The sequence below is a fragment of the Parus major genome, chromosome 6 (assembly GCF_001522545.3).
Source record: "Parus major isolate Abel chromosome 6, Parus_major1.1, whole genome shotgun sequence".
Lineage (NCBI taxonomy): Eukaryota > Metazoa > Chordata > Aves > Passeriformes > Paridae > Parus > Parus major.
This window is the reverse complement of record NC_031775.1, coordinates 24,384,185-24,408,004: the sequence shown is the minus strand read 5'-3', so window position 1 is coordinate 24,408,004 and position 23,820 is coordinate 24,384,185. Positions and strand designations below refer to the sequence as shown.

General features: G+C 49.4%; 1 protein-coding gene across 2 annotated transcripts in view; it reads right to left on the bottom strand.

The window, feature by feature from the left end:
• Nucleotides 1–16,923, bottom strand: part of MXI1 (MAX interactor 1, dimerization protein) — a 56,534-nt gene extending 39,611 nt beyond the window's left edge. The window contains exons 1-2 of one of the 2 annotated variants that reach the window (XM_015633043.2): nucleotides 16,636–16,923; nucleotides 5,954–6,086 (exon numbers count right to left, since the gene is read on the bottom strand). In XM_015633043.2, the coding sequence (XP_015488529.1) occupies nucleotides 5,954–6,086; nucleotides 16,636–16,819 (317 nt within the window). In that variant the 5' untranslated portion in view covers nucleotides 16,820–16,923. Of the gene's footprint in view, nucleotides 1–5,953; nucleotides 6,087–6,817; nucleotides 7,201–16,635 lie in introns of those variants that run through there. The other variant, XM_015633044.3, reaches the window with a different exon arrangement.
• Between the last annotated feature and the right edge of the window lie 6,897 nt (nucleotides 16,924–23,820).

The following is a 23,820-nucleotide window of genomic DNA, read 5'->3' as shown; positions in this document are numbered from 1 at the left end:
TTTCTGCATAGACTCCTTGCCACCCAGATATGCCTATATTCAGCTATATTGCTAATACACAAAGGAAAACAGGAACTGCAGCTCTGCAGGATCTTCTTCCTTGGAGGGTTGTAAAATAAACAGGGTGACAAAGAGGAACACAGTCGGTTCACCCATGGAAATTGCTACATCAGCTCTTGCACTTTTGGAGGCCTCATTCCTCACCAGGGAGTGGGATTTATGCTTCTCATGCCATTTACTGGGTTCACCCCACTTTCTGTGTTTTCCCTGGTAACCTGCCAGTTGTACTGCAAAGCCAAGCACCACTGAGAAGACACTGTATACAAAACCTCACCTACATGGGATACTTTTTGTTTTCCAAATCATGACAGGATCTCACACAATGTAGTGCTGGCAGGTTCAGAAACTCCAGCATCACTGGGAGTTGCTTATCTACACTTGCAGATTGCACTGGGGCAAATTACATTGAATGGGCAGAGGAGATGTGCTGAGGCTGAACAGAGTTACGTGAGTGCAGTCCTACCTGCCAGCTTTCTCTGAGCACCTGTATGCCAGTATAAACCTACAAAGACAGTAGGATTTGAATATGGGGTGATTTGCTTCTTGTGCATTGACCACCAATCCAGTTTCCCAGCCCAATACTTATATTGCATTATGCTTTCTAAAAAAGAACTCATGCACATACCTCACTATACTCAATATTAGTGGCCAGCCTCCCTCAACACCTCTAAGAGAAAAACAATCCTGAACAGCTCAGCTTTGTTCAGCTTCCCTTTCTTGAAAAATTAATCAGCATATTCAGGTATACCCTCTACTGGTAGACAAGATCCTGTCTCCAAGTACTTCCAGACAAAGTGTCAACAGCAAGATGAAGATTCCAGATACTAATCATACTGCTTGTAGATTATCAAAATGAAGTATAACTCAAAACATGGCACAGCAGATCTCACACGTTCTGTTTTACACGTGTGGATTTGTACTCTATGAAGCAAAGCCAGGTCCTGAGCCATGAACAGTGCTTCACTACAAGGCTTGAGGCAGAAAGCAGCCTCTATCACCCCCATATTACACAAGGGCCAGATTCTAACCCACCTACACACAGCAAGTCAAAACTCAACTCCCACTAGCTGTGGAGAGAGGTGTGATCCAGTGCAAGAGGATGAAAAAGAAACCCAAAAAACATCACAAGCAAATAAACAAAGTATCATCCAGAAACAAGTAACTGGTAGAGCCTAGGAAGCAGGAAAGCTGTGGACAGAAAGTCTCAGAGACCAGGTCTCTGGGACATGAAGACAGGGGTAGGGGCTTTGTGCAGAAAAATAGATCAACAAGAGTTGACACAGCAATTTGCTCTTTCAGGAATTCCTTACACAAGACAGGCAAACCATTCAGCCACCTGCATACCCTCTCTCCCAATAAAATCATAATTACAGCACTATCCTAACTCCAGAGGCTCTGGGAAGGAGTGAAAATTGCCAGAACTCAGTCAGCAGCACGATGTGGGGGGCAGAGGGTGGAAGCCTCCTTTGACAGAAAACATATAATATATTAAAACTGCAGTGTTCACCAACCCCCCTACTCCTCCCCTGCACAGTGAGGTACAGCGGCACTGTGGTAAATCATTTTTCTTGTGCACCAGACACCCAAGGCTGACTTGCAGATTCACCTGCAGCCACATCCTTTTGAGCTTCTGCACCCATGTTTCTGAACCTGTGCCACATGAAGCCATCACCTAAGGCACATGGAAAACCTAATGCACACCTACACACCCCTCCCAGTCCCTGCTCTGGGCCACCATGAGCAAACCAAGCTTAAAGCCAAGAATACCTGGGGGTTTCAGCAGTACAGTCTCCATATGGACCCTCAAGAGAGAGTTTCAAAGGCTATGAGAGCAAAGGCCTACAGAGAAGATCCAGCACGAAACCAAGTGATGGGATTTAGAAGTGTGAAAAAAAGTTTCATATGGGTAGATGAGAGTGCAATGACAGAGAAAATGAGGAGCTGCACCAGTAGAACAGCCAGAAGGGCAAAGAAACCCAGACACCCAGATTTCCAAGATAACATGTCCAAAATGCCTTACCATACTCATCACAGCTGCTGACTCCAAGCTCTGTAAGCAACTTGCTACCGGACTGTAGGTGTCTGAAAGGCCCTTGGGAAGCAGTCCCAGACACAAGGGAGGTTAACGGGAAGAGAGGAAAATGAAAGGAAAAAGAAACTGGACAGAGATCAAATCCTCCCCCATGGAACTGAGCAATAGATTCTCTGAGAGCCTTTAACAACATGGGCCTCCTGGGAGAGCTGAGGTCTCCCAGTGCTGCTGGGAGGATGCTTGGTATTTCCCCAGGATTAGACCGAAAAACGACAGGCTTTCTACATGCCTGAGAGCCTAAATAAAAACAAAACATAAATGACAATCTAATATTGTAACGTATTTTCAGATTTTGTGGTAAATCTTAACTTCATTAAGCTGATGGTATTACTGGGGGAAAAAATAATTTAGCAGCCCTACTGTTTATTTTATTTCCTGCTGACACAATTATTTAAATTGATTAAAAAGTCTTCTCAATTATTTTCCAAAATGTATAAATATTAAACAAGGCTAATCCTAACTAACTATAATGAACCTTTCAAACAATTGGGTCTATTAGAAGTGCACATGTAGGGTTCATGAGAACAGTTTCCATTGTGTGCAAGTTAATGTACCCACAGAACTGCACTCCCAGCACAGACTACTTCACTTCTCTAAGAACTTTTTAAAACTCAGGTTCTGCCCCAGAAACATCTTCTGAAGAAAGTAACACTAAATAAGTGATACCACATGCTGTAACAAACCTCTGCTCAATTTTCATCCCATTCCAAAAAACTAAACATTCTTTTGTCAAGAGCAAATTTAAGGAGGCAATATTCAATTCAAAAGTAACACATGTTGACTAATTTGGGTTTTTAATTTGCTTGGGTTTCTGCTTTTATCTACATGTTAAGTAGGATTCTTGTCTATTATAAAGACCAGGTAACAATGACTGTGATTCTCCACTTATTTTCTGCAGGTGGATAATATTCTATACCAAAATATCTGTGCTAAAGCAAAACTGTATTTTTAAACACGTTCATGTTTTATCTCAAACTCACTAGGTCTTTCAAATATCTACACAAAACACTGCACATTCATGCAGATAATGACTGCAGAGCGAAGCCCTCTGCAGCAATCTCCATGCCGTTGGTTGCACAATGGAGACAAGCAAAAGAAAAGAGAACCTGAGCCACAACATCCTTCTTTAAAATTGCATCACATTAATTAGAAATTATCAAGCAATGTTTTCCCTCTTACCTGCACACCCCTATTTGGGGTAGAAAATAATTATTTTGCTGAAACTGTTAGACCACCATAGTTCCATAAGAATATGATTTGCTCCACCACTGCCATTCAGAACTGCCTGTCTGCTCCTCAGAACTGCCTGTCTGCTCCTCAGAACTTTCTGGGTGTTTGTGCAATGACAGCACAGAGCCAGTTGGGAGGAAATAGCTGTCATGTCTGGGCTACAAATGCTGAAGGGAAGTACTTGGATTTAAACTATGAATCAAACAAGCAACTAGGCTTCATAAACACCCTGCACCACAAAATAATGGATTATTTGGTTAAATAAATACCATCAACAATGTACATGTGCAAATTTGTAAAAGTGCATAAATAAAAGAAAAAAAAAGGAAAACACTGTCACTTTCCCAAGGTTGTTTGAGAGACATTTTTACAGGAGGCTGTTCAATTACAAGATCTGCGTGAGATCTAAATACATAATTTCTCTACACTAATGAAACATTTTGAGACAAAAGCAATCTAAGAAAATCTCTTGTCCACACATGAAATGTAAGTTTTGTTCCTCATCAAGGACTTGATATTTAATTCAAAGTCCATTCCAACTCCACCAGACAGAACTTACTGAATTGCCCCTTTGATTTTAACAGGAAGAGATGATACAGAGCCTTTCTTAAACAAGGCTGATGCTATACTCAGCATCACACAAAAGACACTGCAGTGAATTTGGAGGCACCCTAAACTTCACAGTTGTCACTTCCCGGCACTTCAGCCATCTGGAAGGCCTGCCATCTCCAACAGCAAGTGCAAGCTGCTACGACTTGTGCTAAAAGAAACTTCCATTTCCAACTGTGCGTGTAAGGTCTGAGCTCCCCAAAAGACCCACTCAGGTCTCTTCCAGAGACCAGTCTGGAACAGACCTGATATGGTCAGTCCCTGAGGCTGAAATAACCACGGGAAACAACACACTCTGGGTAAGAACACTCTCACTCTAAAGATTCAATTAGGCCTCAGTAATCCTTGTACAAAGAAGGTTTAAGTAAGACTAGAAAGTACCTTTTCTGCTTCTCTGTTGCCTTTTCCCCCACATGAACATATTCAGCCTGTCAGGCTCAAGGGCCCAGCAGGCTGGTGTCAGCACCAGAGCTGCCCTGGGAGAACTGTGCCTGGGGCTCTGTGCTGGCAGGGCCTGCTGAGCACCCTGGCCCCAGGGACCGGGAGTGCTCTGCATCCTTCTCCAGCCTACAGGCTGCTGGATTCAGTGCTAAGGAGTTCCTGAGGGGGATGTGCTTCCAGCCCTCCTCTGGAGAAGGGCAGGTTGCCATGACAAAGGCCTTTGAGACAAAGAGGTGTGGGATGGAAAAATAGTATGTGGGAAACCTAGAGGGAAAAATACCGACCTCAATTCAGCATTTGCCATCATTTTCCTACACAAAGTCACAGGACTGGGGGCTTTGGTTCATGATAAACAGTAAAGAGCTACAACTGCCCTCAAATTAGGAGAGGCTGGATGAGGTAGGGAAGCAAATACAAACATTCAGCATACAAAGAGCTCAAGATATGCTGACCCTGATGAAGAAAACTTCCCCAGAGCAAGGTGTCCTAACATCACTTCAAATAACCTTTATTATCAAATGCTGTGGAAGCAGAATCACTGCAAGCAAAGGCACCTTTCCCTTAGGCCTTTACAGGTCCTTCCCAATAGCCCTAAGAAAGCCTTAATCACCTGAGCCACCTGCCACCATTTTATGGATTGCACAGGCCTTGCTGCAGCAAAAGCAAGATTGCAAATGCCTTTTAATGCCTTTTCAAAGGCATACTTTATGTTTCTAAAGTTTCTCTATCCCAGAAGGTCTCAACAAGGTTTGAACAGATCTACAGAAGGTAGCAAACAAAAATAAAAAAAAAACAGAAATGAGAAGTAAGAGGCAGATGCAACCACAGCACCAGGCGATAGGCTTAATCTTGCTGTCTCTTCTAGATTTAAGAAACCAAGAAACATGGCATTGTATAATAAGAAAAGTGTCAAAAACATGGAGTTCTACAATTACCAAGCTATCAAAAGCTGGGAAATCCCACTGCCCTGAAAGACAGACTGAAAGACAGCTTTGTTTTCCTGAACTGAATTTTTAACATGTTGTACATTACAGTCAGTCATCTCCCTCTCTCCCATTTGTTGTAGGGGATCCATTTCAAAACATTTCCTTGCTTCGAATCATGCCTGTCATTACAATCCCAAAGCACCCAGGCTGCACATGCACTATCCCTTAAAAGCAGTGATTTCTGGGTTGGAAAAACATCAGCTGTATATAATGGGAATAGCTATTGCCTACCTCCTCCCTAAACCTTATGAACAGATCTCCCTATTCCCCTTTCCTCTGCAGCATCTGAGACTTGGCATGGTGTCAGCTGGCAGTGCCACTTCAGATCCAGCTCCCCTGTGTCCCCTCTACTTCCAGTGCAATGGATCCAGAATGGACGCTGCACTTGTGTGCCCCAGCTCTGAATCCCTCTAGCTGTTCAGTCTCTTCCCATTTTGTCAAGAGAGCACGTTTCTCTCCACTGCCTCCAACTTTCTTCTGCAGCTCCAACCCCACAGCCAGCCCTGCTCCCTGTGCTGTCCTGCCCACATCGTACCTGGTGGCAATACTGGCAATGCTGCCACTGCCGCTGTATTTCCGAGCCCGGCTCAGCCTCCGTGTGGGCTTTGGGTCTTGTAGTCCTGGGCTTGGAGCTGAGGGGAAGGTTGAGGCATAGCCGTGTTCACACTCTGCAAGAGAATCAACAGGCAAGGCATTAAAAACAAAAAGAAGAGAAACAAACAAACAAAAAGCCAACACCAGGAAAAAAAAAAAAAAAAGAAAGAAAAGGAGAAAAAAAAGAAAAGGAAATAAGTCAGCAGGCAGGCCTCACCACTAACTCCTTGGCCTAGCTGGGGAGGCCCTTAACCACAACAGCTCAGGGAAATGACTGAGGATATATTCACAGGGAAGTGGACTGGAAGTTGAAGAAAAGGAAGGAAGGGAAGTATAAAGTCTCTGCCAACCCTGGAGGAAGGACACCACCACTCAAACACTGAAAATATTAAAAAAAATCCACGACAGTCCAGAGAGCGCCTCATCTCTCTCCTCCTGCCCAACCTATCTGAGAACCAGGCAAGCCAGATGTATTTCACTGTGACACAGATGTCTCTGCTGAGCCAGAACCACCCATCACCATCCCTCCTGCCCAGTGGAAAACTTTCACATCAATCCCCCCTTTTCCTCCCAGAAACCACATCCACGTCAATCCCCCCCACTCTGCAACAACCTTCCACCTCATCCACCACCTCCAGGACTCATCAGCCCTATCCTTCATCCAGCCCTTCACTGCTGGACTTACCAGCATCCCACCAGCAAACACTCGCTCTGATCCCTTCTCCGGGGTCACTCTGCCCCCTCGGTGGGGATCTGACCCCAGACCCGTTCCCCTCACGGAGGGCGCCCATCCTCCCCCCATTACCTCTCTCCCTTCGCTCCAGATACTCGGCCGCCTCCAGCAGCCGCTGGATGTTGATCATCTGGACCTGCTCCATGGCCGGGGGGCTCCGCAGCCCCGGGCCGCCCTCCGCCCCACGCTCCCGGCTTCCCCGCTGGACACGGGGGCGGCTGCGGTGGGGATCTGCGGGGATCGCCGTCTCTGCCCAGAGCCCGGGCCTCGTCACACCGTCCCGGGGGCGGCTCTCCTGGGAGGGCGAGGGGCGGCAAGGGAACACGCGAGGAAATGCCGGAGGAAGGACCCGCTCCGGGATGCTCCCGCCGGGAAGCGGCGAGAGCTTATTCCTGCCCCAGCCCCGTCCCCAGGGCCCGGCCGAGCGCTGCCCCCGCGGCCAGCCCGATTCACCCCCGCGCCGGGCCCTGCCAGGATCCCAGCCCCGGCCCCCTCAGCCCGGCAGCCCCGCGGCGGGACCGGCCCCTCCGGCCGCCGCCCCGCCCGCCGCCTCGCAGCACTTTGTTTACCTCTGCCCGGCGCTCACGGGCGGGCGGAGCGGAGCGGGGCGGGCTGGGAAATGCAGTTCCCGGGAGCACCGAGGCACCGCCGGAGCGTGTCGGGGGCAGCGACACACGCACGACCCCCCCGGGGCGACGGCTGTGTGTCCCCACGCCTGAGGAGATGGCTCCGTGCCCACCCAGACCCTGAGGTACTGGCGGTCAGGTCACAGGATCACACAGTGGATCACGTTGGGAGGGACCGCGGTGGCTCAACCTCACTGCTCAAGCAGGGTCACTTCCAGAGCACATGTACAGAATTGTATCCAGATGGCTCTGGAATATCTCCAGTGAGAGAGACTCCACAACCTCTCTGGGCAATCTGCGCCAGTGCTCAGTTACTTGCACAGTTTCTCATATTCAGGTGGGACTTCTGCATATCAGTTTCTGCCCATTACCACTTGTCCCATTGCTGGGCACCACCGAAAAGCGCCTCTGATACCTCCCTTCAAACAGACGGACATTGATTAGACCCCCTCTCAGTCATCTCTTCTTGAGGCTACACGGGCCCAGCTCCCTCAGCCTTTCCTCGTAAGAGACACTCCAGTCCCCTGATGAACTTTGTAGCCCTCCACTGCAGCTGCTCCAGGAGTTCCATGTCTCACTTGAACTGAGAAGCCCAGAACTGGACACAGTCCTCCAGGCGATGGCTCCATCCCCACCCACATGGAACTGACAGGGCTGTGGCAAGGATAAAGCAGAGAGGATACAAAAAACAAAGCCACAGTGTGGAAACTTTCCACATCTCACCTGAAGAGATGTAACTAAAAAAAAAGGTGCCAGGAATTCCCACCTGAAGTGACTGATACATTGTTTTCCATGAGAGGCTGAGCAGCATGACCCATTTTTCAATGTGCACAGATGATTTAAGAGCATAGACAAGAGACACCATAGACAGCAAACTCACTGTACTTGAAGTAGCACATTAACAAGGCACAACAGTGACCACTTCAACATTTTAACAAATGCTGTCACACACCTTTCAGTATGATCTATCTTTTCAGAATTTTAATAATGTATTTACATTCTGATTTTCATGCAGGTACAAACCCTTGGATGAGTTCTATCACCCTGAATTTTACCAACTTCACCATTAGCTGGAATGGAGCTTAAAAACCTGACAATATAGAATTGTATGATACCAGTCTCTAAAATATTTGACTTACTCAAAAAGGATGCACTCAGAGAACATTCAAGATCGGAATCAGAACACCCATAGTAAATATCTGAATCTCCAACTGATTCTGACTTAGAAACCCTCTGAAGACTGTTTTGTAGTTCTGACTGGGGTTATTTTCTGAACCTTTAGACCATGACTGGTTACATTTGCCAATATTCCTCCATCACAGTGGGAGACAGAAAAGTGTCTTGAAAAAAATCCCAAAAAAAGCAGAGATTCTCAATAAACGGCTTATGTCTGGTAGCAAGGGCTTTAGGCAGAGCACAAAGTATCAGGAGACTCGTGATGGAGGTGCAAGAGTTGGCAGCACTCAACTAGAGAAGGCCTGAAAAAAGTGGATTCAGGGTAGCTAACTTTTCTCTACACACGAGTTGCTGATTCACCATTTCTGAGGTTTCCTCAGAAAACTGCAGGCTTGCAGCTGATAGAGGTAAAAATAATACCACTATTCAGTTCTTAACACAGACCTTTTCATCTCTGAATCTCTAGGGGTTGAATTGTTTTGTTTCTCTTAAGGTGGGATAACTGAAAAATAAAGGAAGCTGGGACACTTCCAGGGACATCCCTCCCTCATTCTGGGAAAGCCAGTCCCAGCCCTTGCTCGGACAGGACAGTCACCACTCATACACTTACACCCAGCCAGACCACAGCACATGTAAAGACTGGCTTTTGTCCAGGGGAGAACTCAGGGAACGAAGTATTCTCTCTCCCCACTTCATATTTCTACACTGGAAACTGCCCATAGAGGAGTCTGTTAAAAGCACATGGAAAATTCCAAACTTGAGCAGTCTCAAGGACTATTCATAAGATCTTGGATTAGGGAAAAGGACACAGGTGCACAGATATCTCCACAACAGTGAGGTTAATGCAAGAGCATTTCTGAGCTCTAACTGTGCTTCCTTTAACCTACTTTCAAAACCAGCAAGCCATTTGCCTCTCAGAATTAGCAATACTAAACATTAAAAAACCCAAACCCCACAACTCCAACCCCTCAAACTCATGATGAAGCCACAAAATCCCTTCAAAACAGGCCCTTGTGAGCATCCTCTATCACTAGCTTTTCTTTTGGCACATTGGGAGATATGTGGTGCCACTCCAGGGATTAAACAGGGAAAGCCATGGCTGGAAAATGAAGGGGTAGAAGCATATCAGAGTGGTATGCTCATCTCATGAAGGTAAAGTTACAGATACAAAACAAGAGAGGAGGAAGGAGGGAGACCTTGATATACATGGTGAATTAAATCAGCCCTGGAATGAAGTAACAGCAGGATCAGTTCTGTGTGAAATGATGTAGGATAAGCTCTTGCATTTACACTTCAGCTCAGCTTCCAAGTCTTTGTTTCTGCAGTAAATAATGTACAATTAGAAAAAAAAAAAAATCTGTGTGAAACAAAGATAAATTTGAGAATAAACTGGGACATTTCCCCAAAGAAGGAGCCCTAGAGAAGAGGCAAGTAAACCATGGAGCCACAGCAGATCTGTAAAATCTTGCAGTTGCCATCCCAAGTGCTCGTGTGGGCAGGTCAGCCTGCAAAATGCCAGAGTGTGACAGAAACAAAAGTGGGTGGAAAGTAAATAGCACGAAGAGGCCCAGTGCCATTCAACTGCTGACCAAAAAGCCCCCAAAGTCAGATTTTAAATGTGGTTGAGCAATCCACAGGCAACACTGGGGAGGGGCTAAGAGAAGAGTATTTTAGGGGAGAATGAGATCATTTAATTTAGTGGCTCCGAATGATCTGTAAGTACAGTTTTCTGATTATAAGTGCTTGCTGCTTGGCATCCCTTCTGGCAGCTGTGATTCACTTTCATTGTGTGTTCTGCTGCTTCGCCCTTTAGAAAGGGGCTTTTTACATTTTATTAAATGGCACTTCGGCAACCCTCCATTTCCAGCCTTAATAATGGATTTGTTAATCTCTCTGATAGCCTTTCCCTCCTCCTTAGCAATAATTTAAATACCCAAGAAGAAATCTGCAGTGCAGAAATCAATTAATATTTACATCTGAAATGCTGCTGTACTATTTTCATCAAGTACAACAGATGTGATCTGTTTTTTATCAACATCACCATCACTTGCATTAAACTAGCAACTTCCATCAGGGAAATTTTCTAAGAGCTTTCCAAAAGTAGTGTTTTAAGCTCCTCAAACCCGAAACTGCTTAAGCTATTTTCTTTCCACTCTGCAGGAAGGGAAACTGAGGTGTAAGCAGCATAATTCCTCACATGAAGACACACCCTAAGTCAGAGGTGGAACAGGAACACGCCTCACAAATCAAGATGCCCAACCCTCTGCTTTGAACACAAACCTTAGAAATAACACAATGCTTTGCAACGTGGAAGTTATTTTCAATAATGACAATCCCTTTGGCTAAGCTGCCTTGTTTTTTATTCTGTATTTGTCTTTTGCTAAAATCCTCCTATCCCCAACCATTTGCATTTTCTGGAAGGAACATCAAGATGGCAACAGTCATAAGCGCTTCCTTTGCCCACCTTCACACAAAATCCTCCAAACTCTCAATATTGCTTTCAAATGCTTGAAATCTAACACTTGTGCAATCAAAGCATGAACAGAGATCCCTGGTAGGAACCATTTTCTGGCACTCTCAAAACAGTGCAAAGATTCAGTGATTTCCCCAAATTTCTGGGAACAGCAGATCCATACCACTCCTGTTTCTCTAGTGTGGGGAACAACATATCAACATACACTGTAACAAACAGGTCTCTGTTGTAGTCAGGACTTTAATAGCTCAATATTGCAGGACTTGCAGCAGCAGACTGGAGAACAGCCCAAGTCACACCTACTCAACTCCCTTCCAAGGCTTGCAATACCTTCACTAAGGGACCTACAACTGCCTATAGGACGTGGCCTCATTTCTCATCCGGGAGCTTCATTCTTTCACAAGGCATCAGATAATCCATTTCAGCACTCCCACTGGTATCTGGAACCCATCCACCACTGAGGACAGATGTTTCTCAGAACCAAACCGCTGGGATGTCCAAGAGTTTGAACAGGAAAGTACACACTGATTCAAAGACTAAGCTCTGCCAAACAATAAGGTGAAAGCCACAGATCTATTGGCTCTTTGGGCCACTTGCTCCTTCTCTCCAGGAGATGTGCTCTTTTTTCAGACCTGTGCTGTGCCCAAATTTATATTGAGTCAGTGACTTACTCTGTGACTTTGATTAAGTCGCTTAACTGATCCAGCTGCAAAATTAAGAGGAATTCCCATAAGAAAAAATATACAGAGTCCTTCAGCTAAATAACAAGAAGGTAGGGTTCTTCAGCCAGTGGCAGAAGGTGCTTCTCTGCCAGCTCTCAGGATGCTCTGCTGACAAGGGATGTGATCAGTTCTCAGCAGTGCTTCTGGCACAGTTCCATGGTTTTACCTCTGCCCTATCATTTCTCCTGCTGTGGCTTCCTTCTGAATTCTATGCTGAGGTCCAAACAGCATGAGTCAAAATACCCCAACGTGGAAGTGGCTAACACATGAATCACTGTGGCCAGGTCATGAACCAGGAGGAATGAAAGGGGTTTACTGTGAGTTGGATGAAAAATATATAAATAAAGGGGGCCCACACTGCTCTATATATCACATCAGCATAAGACCCAAGACCATCTACACTGACCTTGAGCCATGTGTTCAGCTCTCACTGACACAATGGGAGCTCTGCACACAAACCAGAGGCAGTCTCAGCTTCTTCCACCCTCTGCTAATTACAGGTTTCTGACATTTCTTTGGTTTGTCAGAAAAATACCCTAAACAGCACATAAACAATGGAAGGAGACACATGATGAAGATACTGTTAACTCATCCCCAAGGCTCAGTTATTCTCTCCCTCAGAGAGAACTATTCAGGAGCAAAGGACAAATTTGTTATTCCTGGTCAGAAGATCAATAAACACAGCCAGCACTTGAAGAAGATCTAGCTGTCTCCCGTGAGGGGCCAAGGTCCACTGTCCCATGTGTGCATACCTCTATTAGACTTGTGAACTTGTCACCCCTGTTACAGAGATTTGATTGCCTCCATGCTTTTGGAAGAGGATATGGCAACACAGGTGTGTATCGGTAGTGAGATCAGAATGTATTACACACCATGCCTATTACAGATAAGTCATCGTATCTGAAGCATTCACCACGTATTTGTGCAACTCCTACTGACAAAAACATGAGTCCACACGCACAGAGGGATGCCTGACACATACTAAACCTCAGCTGAGTTTACTCCAAGTCCCTTTAAAAACATCTTCCAAATTCCAGCATTTCAGCTGCTACAGTTTTTCAGCCATGCTTATTCATGAAGTGGTATTTGCACAGGTTACAGATATATCAACAGAGCTGCCCTCAGCACAACTTTCATTTCTGAAAACAGCAACTGTAACTTTCTTCATATGATGTTTCTATTCCTTGGATACCAGGCTTAAATTTCTAGAAACAGGTCATTTGGAAAACTGTACATGTTAGTTAGCAAGGTGTGTTGGGATTGGGTTTTATGGTCTCACCATGAGAACTGCAGTAAGGCAGGCAGCACTGTTATTCCCACCCAGAGGCTCAACTGGAAAAATAATTCAGTTATATTTCAGTAGCTAAAATACTCCAGCTTACCCAAGGAGTCTGATAAGAAGTATCTAATCTTCCCTGTCACTGTACTGTAACGCCCGTAATTTTTATTCTAATACTTTAAAATATAAGTGAATACTATAAGGATGGTGCTGAGAGGCCACTCCTGAACACTGTCTCCCCCTGCCACAGTATATCCTATGCTGCTCTATGGCTCTCTGCCCTGTGGTTCTGTTTCCACACCACCCAGCCAACCCAGGGCCCCTCTGCTATTATTCATGCCCACAATGATAGGATGTGGGACCTATAAATGTAAATCATAATCGTCTCCATATTTCTCCCTGAGCTTCAGGCAGGTGGGAAACTCCTGCTTTATCTGGAAGTCGTGCCCTAGACATAGAAGGCTCCGCTGTCTGCGTTGCACCACTGACCTGCAGACAAGGGTAGGTGAGTTTTGGGGGCTGAAAACATCCTTGTAGTTGCTCCTCTATCACCAGAAGGTGTGACATGCACATCTGGGATATCCAAGCATTTGGATCCACAAGAGAAGAGGTTGTGTCCACCTCTCGGGGGCCTCTCTACCGATCAGCATCTGCTCCTGCTGAGGACAGTGTTTTGAGAAGGTGAATAACCTAGCACAGCCACCAAAGGCTTGGAAGAATGAATGAGGACAGAGTGTGGTTTATCAGAAACCATAAAACTAAGAGGAAAACCACCAGAGCACTCAGAGCCTCAATAACCCTTCCTTAAATTCCTTCCTTTGGCTACTGAAGCCCATCAGCTCCATATCACTGTGATGCTGATCCCAGCCAGCATCCTGGTGCTTTAACCAGCTCTGTCCCTGTCACCCATCCTGGCCAGGAAGAGACAAACACCTACCTGTCACCTCTATTTTTTTAAGACTCTGTTTCCTTGGGGCAGGGCACTGTCACTCCCCTGCATGTACAGCACCTGGCACAACAGGGCTGTGACTCAGCCACCTTCCTGATGGGAGTAACACCAAAATAGCTCATTACAGCCCTGTGTAACACCGTGGTCAAATGACCTGGGCATCCTGCAGGAAGCAGGCAAACACCAAGTCTGACTGTAACTGAGGCTGGCAGTCTCCATCACCAAACTTTTTTGAGCTAGCCTCCCCTATTATTGGTAATTGTGAGTTCAGAGACTGTAATGAGGAGTGACCAGCCATTAGCAAACATCTCTGTCAGGCTGGGTGCACTGAGGAATCACTCCTGCCCTGGCAGACGATAGGGCACAGCAGTCTCTTGGTGCAATAGCCTGAGCTCCACATGCAAATTCCTTCCCAGAAAGGAGATGTATATACATTAGGATATAACCCTCCCGCTTCTGCAGCTGTTCCTTAGTTTAGATAGGGCCAGTAATGCTCAGAGATTGTTTTCCAATCCCAGCAGCATTTTTCTTTGTTTGGGAGCAACACGTAAAAGCTGCCTGGTTTATGACAATCACGTTCTGAACAGCACGTTCATCAGCTGAACCTTTGGTTAAATGGGACTTTTCACCCCAAAATGTCTTGATTGTGCATTCAAATATTGAAAGGTTTTGCAGAATTGCCTAATAAAAGTGACGATTTTCAGCATTATGACCCCAACAATTACTAGTGAAAGCTTCAGTGAAAACAAGTGCTCAGGAATGGAGTTATTTAGATACAAACACCTCTTTTAAAAATCTAGCAATAAAAAATCCTGTACACTGCTGTCCTACTCATTTTCCAGCTCCAAACAAGGAACCGTATAAAATGATGCATTTTTAAATGGAGTGTATAAAAGATCAGATACTATCCATCTAAACGGCAAGGAAAATTCTATCTTCCCCTACCCCGAAAAACAGCCATGATTTTGACAGTTCTCCTTCACAACAAGAGCGCTTGTTGAGAAAAAAAACAAACCAGCGGTCTCACGTTCAATTTCCAAACCAGGGGTGCTGCTGTTTTCACATGCAAACCCAATTCTTGCTGGTGTCTCCTGTCATTTTCCTGCTTGCTGCTGCTGCTCACGGTGCAGCTCAGCTCCTCAGACGCTTGGCTTTGCAGATTCATTACGAAACAACAATTAGAACATAAAAAAAACCAACAAACCCACCCCAATATTAACTCAACTTTCAAAAACAGAAAAGCAGCCTGGATTTGTTCTGGGCGAGCAAAGAACAAGGGCTTTTGGCTGCAGCTTTAGCGGCAGGGCAGCTCCTCCGCAGTGGGATCCCTTTCCCTGGAAGGCTGCGTGCACGCAGCTTTTCCCGCAGAACAAGGGCACCCTATACCGTCACCTGCACGGGACCTACAGCTGCCGTAGGGGATGAACCGCGAGGAGAAGGTGATGGTGCGATGGAGACGCGTGGTGAGGGACTCGTTGATCCCTTTGTAAAGTTAAACGGAAAACAAAACGCACCACATGCTCCGCGGAGGAAAAAATCCGCAAACATGAAACCGAGGAGGGCAGAGAAATAAAAATAAAAAAGTAAAAAAAAATAAAAAAATTAAAAATAAATAAAAAATAAAGGCAAAACAAAGAATACCAGAGAAAACCGAGGGCAAAGCGCCGGTGGCGGAGCGGAGCCCAGGGCTCCCGGCGAGGTTTGCAGGTGACACCCCCGGGCTCGCAGGTACCCGGAGCCCCCGGGCCGAGCCCCCCCAGCCCCGCGCCCCCCCCCGGCCCGCTCGGCAACGCGTGACGTCACACGGGGACCCCGGCGCCGCGCATTGGCGGAGCGGGACGCGCGGCCCCGCCCCCGGGAGGCGGCGGCCAATGAGCGCGGCGCGCTGGCTCCATGTGCGAACCATGTGTCCGCCCGCGGGGGCGGGGCGCGCAGCGCCGCTGGAGTGCACTCCGCCACTGCGCGGGGTCCGCGGCCGCGCTCCGCCGCGGGCCACGGCCGCCCCTTTGTTCCCAAAGCGCGTCCTCCTCGCGGTGCCGTCGTCCCTCGCGGCTCGCGTCCCCGCTCGGGAGACCGCTCCGCGGGGGGAAAGCCGCGGGCTACGCGCTCCTTCCGCGCTCGCGGAGCAGGAGGCTAGCGGTGCGGCTGGCCGCCGCCCCGCACCGGACGCTCGCCCTGCCCTGCACTGCACTGCTCTGCCCTGCCCTCTCCTCCCCGCCGGCTACCTGGCGAGCGCTGCCACTTGCCTACGTGACTCTGCCCATGCCCCGGCGGGGGGAGCGGGGACGTGTCATCGCCTCCTCCCCCGCCGCTCCGGCTCCGCCACCGGCCCTGGCCCCGCGCGGGGCCCGCTGTACCCCCGGCCCCTCTCGGTGCCCCTCCGGACCCGCTCTCCCCGAGAACCGGAGATGCGCCCCCCCCCCTCCCCGCGCCGTCCCGCTCCACTCTCCATCCCAAACTTTCCCCCCGGGGCCCGGTCTCCCCAGTGGCGGCGGGGGTCGCACGCACGCCTCTGCCGCGGGGGGTGCAGGCCGGCCCCGGCGCCCTTTGTCACTGCGTCGCCGGCCCCTGCAGCCAGCCGAAAGTTTGGGTTATTTTTCCATACTCCCTTTGACCGCCTCGCGGTCACGCACACGCGCAGCCACGGCCGCCAGCCCGCACTTACTTTTATTCTCCTTCTCGATCCGCTCCAGGTAGCTGGCGGCCTCCAGGAGCACCTGCACGTTGTAGAGGAAGGTGTCCATGCCCGCGGCGGGGCTCGTGTTGCAGATGTCCCCGAGGGGGCACCGGGCCCCTCCGGCCGCCCCTGCGCTCCGCGGCTCCCTCCGCGGCCGGCCGCGCTTCCCCATGCCCCGCCGCCTTCCCGTGCGGCTCTGCGTGCGTCCGTCCGTCCGTCTGTCTGCCGGCGAGCCCGGCGGCCGCCGCGGTCCCAGCGCTGCCGCCGCCCGCCCCGCCGCTGTTGTCACCCCGCGGGCCGCCGCCGTCCCGCCCCCCCCGCGCCCCGGCGGGGCGGCCCGGCCCGGCCGCGCCTGCGGAGTGCGAGCGCCGGCGGCTGCGCGGCGCCCGGCGCTGGGGGGGCGGCCGGCGGGGCAGGGCCGGGCTTGTCCCGGGGCGGGGGGGACCGGCGGGTCGCCGCTCGGCAGCCCCGGGATGTGTTACAGCTCCGCAGAGGGGAACGACCCCTTGGAAAGGGGTGCCGGCGGTGGTGGCACCGCGCCCCCGGGGACGGTGGCACTGGCGGTGCCGGTGTAGCGGTGGGGCCAAGCTGCACCCGCCCCCAGGACACAGAGGCACAGCCGGGCCTGCCCTGCCCCTTGTCACCCCGTGTCACCTCTCGCCACTGCCCGAGGGTCTGTCCCTGATCAGGCACTCAGCGTGACGGGCGGGCTGGGGAGCCCATGCTGCGCCCAGCCGTGGGGGCCAGCACTGCAGGCGCAGCCCCAAACTCCAAAGGGGCCCCTCGGCATGAAGCACCAACGGTTTAATGCCAAATTACTCCTCCTCTGTTAAGCACTGTCCCCCAGAAAGCTCTCTCTGGGCTCAGACTCTAAAAGCGATTCATAAATTATTTTTTTCCAAAGTGAATGTAAGGCGGAGAGCAGGCAAGGAATGCACCAGCCTCCCTTACCCTCTTCATCCATCCCTGCAGACCTGGGGTCAAGGCTGGGCACACTACAGCTTGTTTTCCCCTTGTTTTGAAGTCAGGAAGGCAAGAAAGAGCAACTGCGCCCGGAGGAGAGAGCGCAGGACCTGTCCAGACTGAGAGGAAGGGCAAGGATTTGCACTTCAGGAGTCATTTGCAGTCTCGGGTCCATGAATTTTGAGGCGGTAGGCGGAGTGGACTCCACTACCACCAAACTGGCATCAAATGACCTCCAACACCCTCCTTGCTCCCCTTCCATCCGTGACAGCAACAGCCGAAACACGGCGCTACGTTTGCAGCACAAAAGCCCGCTCCTGCCCGGCCGGTCGGGTTGGTCTGGTTCCACTGAGGAGCCCTGTGGGAGCGGCTGGGGAGAAGCAGCTCCCCAGAGATGTGCTGGGGCGTGGGGACCTGCTCACACCTGCCTGCCGTGGGGCTCCGTGGGTCTCACCGGGCTCACCGGCCTCGCAGGGACCGGAACTGGCTGGGGGGCAGAGAAGAGAGGCGGTGGCGTTTAGAAGTGCTGTATTAGTGTTAATTGGTACCTGGAGCCCGCAGCATCACGGGGACCTGAATCATCTGAGAGGGGACGGTGCCCCAGACTGCAGCGCATGCAATGAAATACCGACGGCTCTCAATTGCTGGGGGCCAGCAGCTATTTTTGGGAAGCATGGCTGCAGGATTTCATCGGTCACATGCCCTTCCCACGGCACATGCCGGGGCTGGGCCAGCTCCCCGTGCCGTGCGGCTCAACCCAGCCTCTCCCGTGGCCATATGGCACCTCCTCCGTGCCGGCAGCACCGCATGGCTGCTGCCACAATAACAATGCCACGACTTGTCCCATCACTGCATTTGGCAGCCCAGAACGGGCTGATGTAGGGGGAAGGGCACAAATATTTAGCTGTGGCCTGAAGAAGAGAAGAAGGCAGAGCCTGGCGTGCGGGGAGCAGAGCGGGACCTACCGCCGCTGCCAGGCTCAGGCGTGCTCAGCACCCGCAGGAGACTGGCCATCCCTAAGAGCAGGATTTCAGCTGGGAAAACAGGGGCCGACCTGAGCAGAGGTGGAGGTGGGACACAAGCTGAGCCATAGGGCACATCCAGGCAAGTGAAGGACTCAGAATGTACTTGGCTTTTATGTGCTCCACTCACTAGCTGAGATAAGACACGACTCCTGCTTTACAAGAGTGCATGGACGAACGCTCCCATTAAAACATCAGTCAGAAAGTCACTGGCTTTCTAATTGTGCAGGGATCGAGCTGGTGGTGTGACTGCTCTAATCAACCCCGGTTGCAGCCACTGGAGACCTGGACACAAGCAGCTGTCCAGCTTGGCTGGGCACTGAGGGCACCTCTCTGCTGGCTCACCATCGGGCAGAAGGCTTTCCATGACCTCACCTTTAGGTACAAGAGTCACTGCTGAAAGCACACCAAAGGCAGCAGAGGCAGCCAGCATCCGATTGCTTAAAAATCAGATAATTTAAAAATCTCAGCCCCTCTCCCAGAAGATGAGGATGTGTATGGGCATCCAGAGTCAATACTGTGGATCTTCTGCCTAATGGCAGCATCCTTTGTTACCTGCTGCATTTCTTGGTCATCCTTGTGCACATGCACAACACTCCTCTAGTGATTTTTCAAATGCTTTGTATGAATTGGTGCTGATTCAGCCATCAATAGCAGGTACTGCTTTTCCCAGTGTGACATCCCAGGTTTGAAGCCAGAATAATGACAATTTTGATCCCTTTCCCTTCTAGCTTAGTTCCAGGATAATTTCTCTTTAAAGGCACTTCCACAGAGAAAAGTATTCCCAAAGGAATGGTCCAAGGGCAGGCATTCCAAAGGAATGGAGGCTTTAGGGCACATGGGCTGTGGGGTACAAAAAAAAGTGTGGGCAGCGGAAAGCACACAGAATCAGAGAGGCAGCACAGAAGGAGTGATAAGGGAAGAAGTTTTGCAGTATTGCCAGCTCTGCACACTCAACAGCCATGGTCCAGCACGCTCATCCACTGCAGCCTTACAAATACAGCCAGTTAAGGGCATCCTCTCTTTATTTCCCTTCTCTTGTACTTTGTTCAACCTTAGAGCTCATCCTGAAGTCTCACTGTCAATTTTTTCTCTGCGACGCAATGGGGAAGCTGCTTCTCAGACAAAAGTGGAAGATGTGAGTACAGCTCTGTGGGCCCATGGAAATGGGAGTTGGGGTGAGATGGGGTGAGCCACTGGCTCAGCCCCACTGCCCACACCATTGGCATGGCCCCTGCTTCCAGGCAAGGCAAGCACTCACAATGTGGGAGGTCCCTGGACCTTTTCTCAGCAGCCTGTGGCTGCAGGCTGCCCTCAGTACAGGGTGGCACAGCGAGGGGAGCGTGGCCCAGGGGTGCAGAGGTTGGGTGCCCACAGAGATGTTGATAAATTCACACCTGTAGAAGTGGGGAAAATATCCACCCCATCATTTGGGGATTGGGTTAGATAAGAGGTAAGATTGCTGGAGCGCTTTATTTTGCAGTGCCGCATAACAGAGCAAGGTGTGGGTTTAGGTGCAAATCTGCCAGGTCGTGTGAGGTGCCATGAGAAAGCCCTCGGGTAGAGAGTGAGCCTTCCTTCCCCTCTGCCATGGGAATCATCTCACACCTGTGTGTAGTGCCCATGTTGGGCTGAACAGAGGAAAACTGATCTACTGCTCTGAGCACAAATGGTGACTCCCCTTTGGTGGGTGCATTTTGACCTGTTTCTGGTGGTATCACACACAGCAGATGTTTGCCCACATCGCAGGTGTTATCCATTCAGTTTGTTCCAGTGGTAGCACCAGTGTAAATCACCCCCTGGACAGATCTGGCAGGGTTCAGAGAGGGTTTTAAAGGGTGAGGGCCTAGACAACCTTGGATTTTGGTCTGCAAAAGCTCCTAGAAGCACCTGCTCTCTCTCCTTTCATACTAATCCCAGTGTAATCCTTTTATAAAATTTCACCTGCCTTTAAAAGTCTGCTGCAGTCCTTTTAGAAGGACTAAGTCATTTTCTAAGTGATAGTTGTGCTGCCTGTCTGCCATGGGCAGGCATTTCTTGCTGCACAGGAGTGGTATAAAGATACCGAAAAATTGTTTGGAGGCTATTACATGTAATTTTTTTATTTTTTTAATGACACAGTTGTTGTAGTAGTGATGGGCTAGAGCTGGTCTGGAGCAGCTGTACCCTGGAGGGGGAGATCTCTCATGGAACCTGGGTGACTCCTAAAACCTTGGTTTTGCTGTTGGACCCAGGAAGTTTTTAGTGTTACTGGCATCATTTCTTATGGTCATCCAAGTGCCCCAGCCCAGTGGTGAGTGCAGGTATTGCCCCTCTCCTTGCCCAAGCATGGTTTAATTGGGGTGCAGAAATCTGCCTGCACAGAGAGATACATAGAGATCAGTGAAATCTCATATTTCTTCTTTCACTAGTCAATAATTAATACATGCAGCTCTCCCCTGGAGCACTGGCTCCAGGCTGTCCTGCCAGGCCCCCGGCTGCCACCTGCTATTGCTGCCTGTTGTCCCCTGTCCCAAGGCGTGACATGGGACCGTGATTTACAGCAGGGCCACACATCCTTCTGTGGGGCTGGTAGATGTTTGCAGCCACAGGCTCAATGTCCTTAGGGATGACATCAGAGCCTGACTGTCACTTGGCCAGACCCAGAGTGGGGCGATGCATCCAGCCCTCTTATGAAGCCATCATTACAATGGCCTTTTGCTTCCCTAATTGCTCCCTAAATTAAACAGGAGATCAGGATAACTCAGAGGTGCCCCAGGAGAAAGGCTCTTGTCAGGGTTTCGAGTGCCTGCTCCAGCAGCTGTCATGCATAAGGTGGGTCCTCAGCTCTTGAGCAATCCCAATCCTTTGCTGGGGCTCAGGAAGCTCTGTGGTTTTTCCGGGTGTCTCCGGCTGCCCACGCTGCTGCATTGGCTCTGCGATCTGTCTGATCTTGATGCTCTCTTTTGGTGTGTGCTCAAAATAACTAAAAAAACTTGCCTGCTCCTGCCTTGCCCAGCCATACTGCTTCTCTCAGATCCATTTATGATGCTGTTATTTACAGTTTCATCCTGCCTCTAAAGCTTCTACTTAATTTCCTTTGAAATCCCTCCTTACAATCCTGTAAGGATTGATCCTCCTTGAAATCCTGTGTGGTGCTCCCTGATCTCAGCATTCATCAGGCAAACCTGAGCTATGACCTCCGCTTTTACAATAAGCTTTTTTTTTACTTACAGTCTTCTAATTTCCCTCCCCACTCTCCATTTCTGTAATAGTAGATTTCTGTCTCAGAGGCTGGGATATGGCACGAGCTCATCTCAGCTCCTACTAGTTCTCTGCTGTTCACACTTGGCCTTTCACAGTAGTTGCCATGCAGTTCTGATACAAAAATAATAAAGAATTTTTCTTGCCCACCCTTAAGGGAAAGCACACATATGGTCTGAAATTGCCGTGTGCCAGCAGAAAAAAGGCACATCTCTTGGTGGGTGGATTAAATGCTGAATGTTCCCAGTGGGTCTGGGTGGCTCTGTAAGGAGTGCATGGGACCTGCTAAGGCAGGTGGGAGGATGGATGTGGCAAAAGGTCCAAGGGTGTCTCCCCTGGTGAAAAGAGCCAAGTGGAGGATCTAGTTCTCTATCTGTTCAACTGAAAGCTTTACATCACTCCTAGGAATACAGTGATTGATCCTAGAGTCTGGGCTGGGCTGGCAGATCAAGAGAAGGCCATTTGACATTGCTCCAGGCAGTAGGATCTTATAATATTCTCAGTGTGCAATTTTGCATGCTTCAGCTTTGAGTTTTTATGTTAGACACAGTAATGTGACATCCAACATATCGACATCCAACACATTTCTGGGATTTGTGCTTTCTGGGCTTGGGCTGAGGAACCATTAGGACAAGCCCAGCAGGATGCACTGTGGGAAGAGCAGAGAAAGAGGATTCCACACCTCCTCCCAATGGAGGTTTGAGCCTCTTCTCACTTTTGAATGCCTTATGTCCCTCACTCCCCTGGCCTTTTAACTGATATCATAGTGCACGACCTCCTGGTCCCTCCTGTGTTTTGATGTATTAACTCAGGGGAGCCTTCCTGAGGTGGTGACTGCTATGAAACCAGGCATCTCTGGGGTTGTGCACAAACTGAACCTGCTCAGGTGCCTCATTTTTCCCTTTCACCCCCTCAGGCCCTGTATCTTGGCAAACTGACTGCAAAAGATAAAGCCTAGAGGAAAAGAAAGGCAGAGGCTTTACAAGGGGTAGTGTTCTGGGAGGTTTCCAGCCATCCCCTCAAGACAGAGCATGCAGAAATGATGCCCAGGGTTTTGGAGGGGCAGGAGCTCAGTTTTGGCTTCCCCAGACTGTCTCTTACTTCTGCTTTGTCAAAGCTTTCGCAGCTCAGGCTCAGACAGCTTCTACAAAGAGGACATCCTCGGATTTGCACAGTAAAATTAGTTTCCTTGGATTTCATGGCTAACTTGGGCTTTGTGGTATCTGGATCTGGTGTTAAGGTGGGGAAATCCATCAGGGCACAGCTGACACTTGACTCCAGCAACAGCAGCAACTAAATAATAGTGAAAAATTTAATTCTTCAAAGCAAGGGAAGAATGCTGGTTATTCCAAATAAAAGTCTGGATAAGAGTTTAACTTAAAAAATTCGTTAAACTTAAGAAGAAATGTCATGGGCTAAAGAGGTCATACTCAGGCCTGGAGTTACTGCTCACCTGCTGGCAGAAGAAAGAGTCAGTGCCCAGGGAAAGACTGCAGGAACCTGATGGGCAAAGGCTACTGGGGTTGGTTTGGAGGCTAGAGGGAACAAGGATACTGCTCTTGGCCCTAATGCCACACCAGTTAGGGTAGGGGAATACAGCCATTCCCAAGTGGGTTGGGGAAAGCAGACCCTGGAGCCACAATGATGGACATGAGCTGGGAAAAGGAGCATATGGCTTGGAGGGGGACAATGCTTCCCAGGAGGAGCTCTGCTTTGGGAGGAACCTTGGGAGCATCCAGTGCCACCAGACAGAAGCTCTGTTGGTTCAGTTTTGGAGCAATGCATCAAGAGACAACTCGTGATTCTTGCAGTGTAATTGCTGTTGCCTAAAGAGTTCCTTCATTTCTTACAAGCATCTCCCATTAACACAGCTCACTGTGCCTCTGCAGGCCACTGGCAGGCAGGTTTAGACCACAAAAGCAGGAGGGTTTTCTGGTGCATCCCA